The sequence below is a fragment of the Pteropus alecto genome, unplaced genomic scaffold (assembly GCF_000325575.1).
Source record: "Pteropus alecto unplaced genomic scaffold, ASM32557v1 scaffold87, whole genome shotgun sequence".
Taxonomy (NCBI): Eukaryota; Metazoa; Chordata; class Mammalia; order Chiroptera; family Pteropodidae; genus Pteropus; species Pteropus alecto.
Window position 1 is genome coordinate 21657087 of NW_006443225.1, and position 9625 is coordinate 21666711.

Genomic DNA, 9625 nt, shown 5'->3' on the forward strand with positions numbered 1-9625 from the left:
AGGTGATGGGACAGTGTCTGTAGAGGTCACAGATGGGGCAAACATGTGCAGTGGTCAATTCTCCTGGAGTATAAGGGAAGGGAAGCACACTATTAAACAGGAAGTGACTCGTGATTTTAGAAAGCAAGATGAGATTTTTGTTTTTCAGATGGACATGGCACAAAAAATATTCCAGGCAGGGGATGCACAGTCAGCAAAAGCCTGAAGTGTGATTGTCTGCAGGAGCGGGAAGGCTACAGTGAAAGTGGTTGGAGGGGAAAGAGGGTGGGGCCGCGAGACTACAGGCGTGCAGGGACGAGGACCCTGACGGGCCTGGGAGCCTCGATACGCAGTTTGACTATTTACAGACACCGTATGTCAGAAACATTTTAAACTGCAAAGTAAATTAATCAGATAATTAATTTAAGCCTCACAGTAACCACGTGTATTAGGCAAAGCAGCTATTATTATTCTTATATTACTGAATAGGAAATTAAGTGTCTAGAAAGGTATAGATCCCTGGATATGTTCTGAAGTAGTGATAAAGCCTTCTGACTATAATCAGGTACTTTTACATCATGTTATAATGTTATTCATAAACATTTCCATCACAGCCTTCACGCATATGCAAATGTAGGTTCATGTCTTATTCTGAAGTATGAGAGAGAGTTTGGGTTAGTCTGAGTTCGCAGTTCTTGATTTACTGGTTATTGACAAATCTTAACTACCTATGACATTCTGGTTTAAGAATTAACTATTTAAGTGACACTTTGAAAAATACGATGTAAATTGACATTCTTTTCTAGATATTTTCTTATAGGGCTCAAACCACCTGTTTATATACCAGAAGTGTATTGTTTAAGGGCCTGAAAGGTTATATTCTGTGGAGGAAAACATGGTTATAACTCTCGGTCATTTTTAACATTTAGCATATTTGAAACTGGAGAAAAACTATTTTTCCTCTACGTACATTATTGGAAAGAATAGATGCAAATTAGTCACCCAATGGGACTTCTAAGATATAATGTGATGCCAGTGGACTTCATGACTAACAATCACGGATTATGGCCGTCAGAATGGCGTGGGGTATTCTCAAGAGTCCCTCTACCTGTGTCTGGTCCAAGTACTTATCTAGGATTACTGTTTCTGAAGGAAAGACAACTTTTTAAAGAGTTTCTGCTCTTTCTGCCTTCCCTTAATATCCCTTTATCTTGTGGGTAGGATATTCCTCCTGTTCTTAAGCAGGATAGCCTAGCGATTTAGCTCTCAGGTGCTGAGTTCCAGTCTAGGCTCTGCAATTTGCTACTTGTGTCTAAGCAGCAAATTATAATAGGCCCTGCGATTATTGTGAGGACTCGATATAATAGTGTCTGGAAAGGGGACAGCACCTTGCTTGGCACGTAGTTAACTGCGGTTAGCTACTGTGTTCTCCAAGAGAATGATGTTAGCTTTTTTTGAATGCTCTGTGGGAAAATAATCATGAACGGCAAGGCTTAAACATCTCTCTAGTGACTCTGACTCTCCTCGAGTAACACGGCAGCTGGAGGAAAGTACCCAACTCAACGTTTCCAATATTCCATGAGTTTTTACACGTATCAATAACTTCAGAGTGCGTGATTGTTTATTTTGACATAAGAATTAGAAGTCCAGGGCATCTCACAAAGCCATGCTAAGCATATCCTCTACATGTTCTCTTCACTGCAAAAACAGTCAATGTGAATATAAGATGGCAAATTTTCTAGGGCCAATATTCTCAGTAGTTTCTATACTCCAGGCTCATTTAAACCTGAGTAATTTGATCTTGCTATTCTAGTCCCTGATGCACATGCCTGCTTGTACTTGACAGCTTTCATCCAATTCTTTTAGAAAGTAATTATTGCTCTAATGTAGCTCTTTTAGATAAGTCTAGTGAGTAATTCATACGAAATTGTCCTATAGAGTTATAAGTGAATACTGATTACATAATTATCACTTGGGGCCTATATGTCATATAAACACACACTATTAATCATAATGATAATAACAATAATTGCCACTTGGGAAGTCCCTACTATGTGCTTTATATATACTGTCTCTATTGTATATAACAAGACTATAAAGCAGGTGCTATCTTCATTTTACAGGTGAGTAGACTTAGGATTTATGAAAAGCTTTGCCTAGAGCAGGTTTCCTCCACTTCGGCAGTATTAAAATTTTGAACTGGATAATTCTGTGTTGTGAAAGGTTGTCCTGTACATTCTAGAAGGTTTAGCAGCGTCTCTAGCCTTTACCCACTAGATGCCAGTAACATCCCTACCCCTGAACTGTGATGACCAAAAAATATCTGCAGACATTGCCAAATGACCCAAGTAGCAAAACTACTCCTTCTTGAGAACTCCTGGTCTAGAGAAAATAGTGTTAAATTGTAGTTTACTAAGATCAGATGTTTGACATTCTTTGTTGCAACTAAAACATATAGCCAATTTAATATTCAAGAAATGATTTCATTTTGGATGATGGTAGAAGTGAAAATCAACTCTGAGAAGACTTACTTGGCTTTTCCAGATCCTAGGAGTCTTCAAAACATTATTCTGTTTTAAGGCATACATACATACACATACACACAGAACACATAAAATAATGGTGATAAACCCCAAGGACAAATAGTATGTGACCCAGACAGTAGGAGATAAAGCTGTGAAGCAATTTTACGCATCACAATGTTTGTTAAAATCCATCGCCAAACAAGAAATGCCGAGAATGAAGACTGACGTAGGAATGTAAGCACCATACCTGTGTCCTGAGCCGCTGGGACTGACTGCTTGGACCAGGATCTTGTGTATTCTCATCGTTCCCTTCTCTAGGTTGCACCTTGTTGAATTTCATTGTCAGTGATTTAAACATCTTCTCGGAGGTGGTTCTGAAATCTTCTGTTTTTCTAACTCTGTGTCTACGGTAGAGAAATGTACATGTACTTTGTTTTTCTTTTCATGAGGAGACAAGCCAATTAGTTATTCAATCGGGATTTTGGTCTGGTTAATTCCTAGGGGCAATTTGTTAGCTAGTCAGGGCTTTGGCTTAAGAGCAGCACATGACTTCTGCTTGGTTAGTTTGAATTCTGTTTATGAACTTCAGAGTCAAAGTGCACCAGAGAGAAATTTATAAGTGGAGGAGTAAACAAAACGTTATTGTTGATTTGACTTGTTTAAATGTGATCACATTGCCCACTGGTTTGTTTATATTTTCTAGTTACCCACCTATTTCCATCTATCTAATTTTAATGAAAGTAACATGCAACTGATTTAAAAAAATAAAATGTGCATAAGGGCTCATATTATAAAGCAGCAGTTCACTCTCAAAGTCCCCATCTCTAGTCCTATAGCGTGCGGTAACTACTCTTTACTTTTTCTGTTCTAATGTTCCTTTTTCTTAGGCATCAGTATTTTATTATTTGGTTAGATTAATAGATTTCTGAGAAAATATAATGAAAGATGAGACATATTGCTTCCCATTCCCAGTAGCCTAAATGCCCACTTCAGATCAATAATGATGCTTACACTGAAATCAAGCCAGAGAGGATATCAGGTTGCCAGTGCCGCCAACCGGGGGCTTAAACCACAGAGATTCATCTTCTCACAGCTCTGGAGGCTGATGCCCAAGACATCAGCAGGGCTGGCTTCTCTGGAGGGCTGCGAGGAAAGGAGCTGTCCCACGTCTCTCTTGGCTTGGAGATGGCCATCTTCTTCCTGGGTCTTCTCACTACCTTCTTTCTGTTCATGTTTGTGCCCAAATTTCCTCTCCTAATAAGGATATCAGATATATTGGATTAGGTCCCACATCAATGACCACATATTAACTTCAATTTCTGAGGTACTGGAGGTTAGGACTTTGAAGGAATACAATTCAGCTCGAAACACTGAGACAGTATGTTTGAAGTAAATTTTCTTACAAGTTTATTATTTTCCTACAAATCACTGAAATATCATGAAAGCTATATATGTGATTTCTAGTTTTATAAACTTAAATAATTCCACTGGATTACTAACTTCATAATTTGAAAAAAAAATATGTTATCCTACTGCAGCACGGAGTTTTCCCTCTGATGTGCCATTTAACTAATAAGGGTAAACTCCTTGGAGGACACTGGGCATCACTTATTTTATCCCCACAATGCCTTTATATGAATAAAAACTCAGGTCTCAGCATTTGCTGAACAGAATTTAATTGAAAGTCCTTTAAGAGATCTGACAACTCTAGTCCTCACTTATATGTCTGCTTTAATTCAGACCTAACAAATTAAATATACTCTTAAATTTATGCATTTCTTCAATATTTAGCACCACAATATGCTGCTTCATTCATAATGTTTTCCTGCATCTGCGTCTTCTTCTCAAACATGTGGAAAGGTCTTTACCATCAGAACCTTCTGCTCTGCCACTTCTCCTGCCATCACTTTTTCATATAACACAGTGTCCTCTGATTTCACCTGGATCATTTTAACCAGATATGCAGAGTATTCTAATATTTATTTTGCAATTTGACTTAACCAATAACTTTCTGAAAAACTAAAAAAAAAAAAAACCTGTAAAAGGGCCAGGTCACCGAAGTCTACATTAGAGGTCTATGGAATTCCGGTGAAGAACGCATCTTTTCCTTCTCAGAAGCCCAAGATCAAAGCAGGAAGAGTAGAGGAAGGTTGCTCGCAGTCGAAAAGAGCCATGGAACTCTGCATCCTGGTAATGACATGTCTACCAGATGCAAGGAGACCCCAATGTGAGATCTTCACACCATTTTGGTTATTAAGATATTTATCACAGATGGAGGGAACAGCCTCAGGCTATCACACATCTTAGCTCTTCACGCCATCCAACAGTAAGCAACAATATAACTGGAATGGCTACTTTTTATCACAAACTAAGTCATTCCTCACAATCCATCTCTTGGTACGCTATGTCTATGCATACAAATATCTATAGATAACCATTACCATCTTCAATAGATTCTTCTTCCAAAACATCTCAAAGACCCAACTGGGCAGTCAGGATTCAATGTCTTTCTACAATACAAAGTACCAAGTCATGGTTTTATCCTCTAATCATTTAGCTTTTTAAAAAAATCTTGGATATTTTTTAAAAAGATATATATATTTTTAATTTAAACAAATTTAAACAAATTTCAGTTACAGAAATTTGTTCTTTTAAAATTAAGTAATTTACATAACAGAAAACCCTCTCTACAAAGTTTGAAAATACTTTTAAAAGTGAGGTCCTGCTTACTACATGGAGTGCCAAGGATACCTGAAACATTAAAATACTGGAAAAATGTACTTAATGAATTAAATCTTACTTGTTTTTATGGATACTATAAATATTTTATATAAATATAAAAATGTTACTGCTTTTCTCTTTCTAAATCCATGACTGCAACTGGGGCATAAAAATACTTGCACATTTTGACAAGGAATTGTCAATATTCAGCTCCATTTATTAATGGATTCTTATTCCTTAATTTGCCTTATATTAAAAATTAGTATTTTATATATAACTCTAACTCTAAATTCTGTGATACTGTGTCATGCTGCATATATATGGTATATGTTATTATATACAAAAATGGTCATGAAGCTATACGAATGTAAAAAGAATATCGGTAGCAAATAGTACCATATTCTTGTTGTGACTAGTAATTTAGTTTCAGCACAGCATTAACCATCAAATCAATGCTGTTAATCTGATCGATTTTTTAAGTTTTATGTTAAGTTTACAGATAGGGTTTAGCTTTACAGTTATACGAAAGGTATAAGCAAATGGAGTTTATATCTAGTTTCAAGTTTGAACATATTTACATATTATTCCTATAAAATTATTCAGATCAATTTAGGAGGGTCCATAATAAAGTTCCCACTTAATAGAAATCAAGTTTGAGAGGTGCTACCTTTGAAGGAATGTTTTGTGATGAGATTTTAAACATTCCAGTTGTAGGAAGATTTGGATGGGGAGAACTTTCCATTCATGAAATATGTATATTTGCCAGTGTGATTTTATGCAATGACAAATTTAGTGTATTTAGTTTTTTTCTCAGGCTCTGCAGGTGTAATATGACTAGATGTAATGCAGCCTAGCTGACATGAACAATTCCTGAAACTAAAGTGATTTTAAATATAGCATTTCAATAAGTAGATATGCTCTTTTTTCTCTGATTATAATATTTGCATTGCTTTTAATTTATAATTAAAATGTACGAGCAGCAAATGTAACAGATATTAAGGGTAAAAATGCCTTCAGGAAACTGTTAATAACTAGTGGCATCTGTGACTAATGAATGCTATACTGGTTTAGACTGTGACTAATAGAATAAATGTTTTGAAAAAATCCTTATGTTAGAATTTTATAAACAGTAATCTGGTCGTGATGGATTTGTTATGTGAATATGGAAGGAGTAACTGAGGAAGTATCTTCATTCTTTTACATTCTTTTACAAAGTTGATTGGCCCGCTTCAGTATTTGCTTCCAATTATGGACTCTCATTGTTTGTTTATTTTTTATCATCTAGTGAGCTAACTGAAAGCACTTCAGTTAATTGAACATTATGTAAGGAGATTAGTAGTGCATTTCGTAAAGAAGATTGTCTATATACAATTAGCTCCCTGGCTAAACTGTTTTTAACTGGATTCCATTCCCCGACATCCCCCCACCCCCCGCCGCCATATTCTATATTTATCAATGATCTGAACCTGATGTTTTAGGAATTTCTGAGCTATACCAGGATATTCTTAGTTCTAACAAAAAATATGTCCAACTACTAATGAAAGTGATTGTTGGCTTATGAAAAATAGCTGTGGGTTATCTCAATAAAAAGCCAATGCATACAAAGCATATATGTTAATCCTTGACCCAATATTACTTTTCAACACTCAAATTTACTGATGTTGAAAACTTTATTAGTCTCTTAGGTTTGAGGAATGAATGTAATATATTAACAATCTGCAAATCTTCTGGGAATGATTATTAGTTCTTTAATTAGAAGCCAAAATCCATTTCTTCTGTGGGTTTTAGCCTCATGGTTCCCAGAGTCTGCAGGATGTTTAATTTGGAATGCCCTGTAATCAGTTTATGATCGACCAACTTAAAAACAAATTTATCTTCTTTACCACCACTCTAGAAGCTTCTTCTGACTTCCTGTTTTGTTAAGGCTCTACCGTTCCTTTAATCTCCTCCCTCATCCTTATTATCTGAGTCAGTTACTTGTTCCTCTGATTCTCCCTGTACAGCTTCTGCTCCTTCCTTCTTCATTCTCATTTCACCATCGGATCTGAGCACTTAGAGAATGCTTTACTGTTGTAATAACTTCTGGGTTGGCTACAAGAAGCCACAAGCAATGTGTCTGGAGTCCAGATGGCTAGCTCATGTGTGTGTGGGGGTGAGGGGGGGGAGTGGAATCTCACCCACAAGAGGCAATAAGGAGTCCACCAGAGCAGTTGTTTGAATAATGTGCATATTTTTCGGTAATATCAAAGAAGTCACTGGTTTCATTGAATATAAGTTCTGAAATTGATTTATAAATATTTCTCATGTTTAATCTCCATATGCACTTGTTAAGAAATTTTAAAAATAACTTATTTTGAAATAATTTAAAACTTACAGAAATGTTAGAACACTACAAAGAAATCAGTATCTGCTTCATTAAGATTCCCCAGTTGGGTGACATTTTACATTTTAATAAATTTGTTCTCTCTGTCTCACTGTCTCTCTGTATATATGCTAATTATCATTAGTCTTTTTCTGAACCATTAGAGAGCAAACTGCAAACGTGATGCCCCATCATTCCGATGAATTTCCCAAAGACGCTCTCTCCTATATGTAACCACTGTTCAAACCTCCAAATCAGAGACTCACTGTTGATGTAACACTGCCACCCAATCCACAGTCTCTGTTTAAATTTTGCCAGCTGTCTCAACCGTGTTCCCTTTTCCTTCCTGGTCCAGGATTCAATACAGGATCATATGCTGCATTTAACTGTCATGACTCTTCAGTCTCTTTCAATCTGGAGTGAGTCCTGTCTTTCATGACCTTGACAGTTTTAAAAACTACTACCAGCCTGACTTTCTATAGGATGACAACATCTATTTTATACTTCCTTGTTAAATTAATATTTCTAAGAGGTTTAATCCAATCTCTCAGATAGTACAAGTCCAGGTCTTATACTGGCTCTCTTGTGCTTACAGCTGAGCTTAGATGTCAAGAGGTTTCCAAATATTGCTTTTGTTACTCATATGTCATTTATTAGATATTGCCACAGATTATGCTTGTGTTCACCTATCTGTTGATTCATAGACTCATTTATTCAATTACAAAATGATCCACTAAACATATTAATCAGAGATGTTGAAGGTCAGTCACATTACGTGTGTTATTTTACTTAATGCTCATTATACCTTTTTGAAGGTTTCATTATTGCCCCTAATATTCAGATTTAAAAGTTAAAACTTAAAAGCAGTCAACTAATTTGACCAAAGTTATATATAGCTAATAAACAGCAAAGCTGGGAGTCTGATGCCAAAGATATAATGTTTTAAGAACTGACCTACTGAACAGTAAAGATGAAGAAATGGAGACATCCTATTCTCTAAGAACTGGCAGCTTAATGGATGGGATAGGCATGTAGAAGTGTAAGCATCTAGGTTCAGGGAATATAGTTCACTCATTTTGAGCTCTGGCAGTGCCTATAGCATGTAGGCATCCGATATGTCCTGTTACATAAATAAATGTATTAATGGCATGAATTTAAAAATATGCTCATTAATTAGTTACTTAGTTATACCTAAGATTGGCAAATGCATTTTAACCTGAAGTATCTTTTAATTTGAACATTCAGTGAAAATTGTCTACATTTAAAACTGTATGTAATTTTAAAACACTTTACACTTCTATGACTGGTTGCCAACTATACATAGGTAGACAAATGTAGAGAATTTTGATCATTATTAGCAAATCTATCAAATAAATTAAGTGAATTTTCTTGTTGGGGGGTCTATATTACCTGAATTAAATTATTGCATTTAATTCATAAGACACTTCCTAAATTCTCCACCTCTATTTCTGCAGAGTAATACCAGCTATGTAATTCTGATTACATAAAGTTATGTAAAGTTTCTGTTATTTCCATTTCTGATTTCACAAAATAATTATAACTAAAGAGTTTCTGAATGTCAACTAGTCCATTCTTTTGTCCTTGGGCAGTGTCCCAGAAAGAAACTTGTTTGTATTATTATGGAAATTTGTACCAATGAGCTCACTCTCTCTTCTTAACATTTTCGTATTTAAGACATATATTATCTGAATAAAGTTGAAACATCATGAGTCATTAGGAAGAGGTGAGATGACCTAGCAGGGAAAACAGAGTATTTGAAATTAAAGGATGTGGACTGAAGAGCCAGTTCCAGGACTTACTAGCTGTAGATTTCAGCAGTTTATGATATGATATGAACTGATATGAACTATAGCTTTCTCCTCTGCTAAAACGGAGATAAGCATGTCTCCTTTATAGTATCCTTTTCTATAATTAAATCTTTGCTATTTAAATTGTGCATTTGTCATAGTGATCTACAACTTTGAAAATGCTTGACAACTTTTAATAATTATAAATACTGTATTAAAAATAAAAATTA

General features: G+C 35.5%; 1 protein-coding gene across 1 annotated transcript in view; it reads right to left on the bottom strand.

Moving 5' to 3' along the window:
* The window catches only part of CNGB3 (cyclic nucleotide gated channel beta 3), a 101863-nt gene extending 99001 nt beyond the window's left edge, over positions 1–2862 (bottom strand). Inside the window, 1 exon segment of the mRNA XM_006924108.2 lies at positions 2752–2862. Within this exon segment, the coding sequence (XP_006924170.2) occupies positions 2752–2862 (111 nt within the window).
* Positions 2863–9625: the final 6763 nt, after the last annotated feature.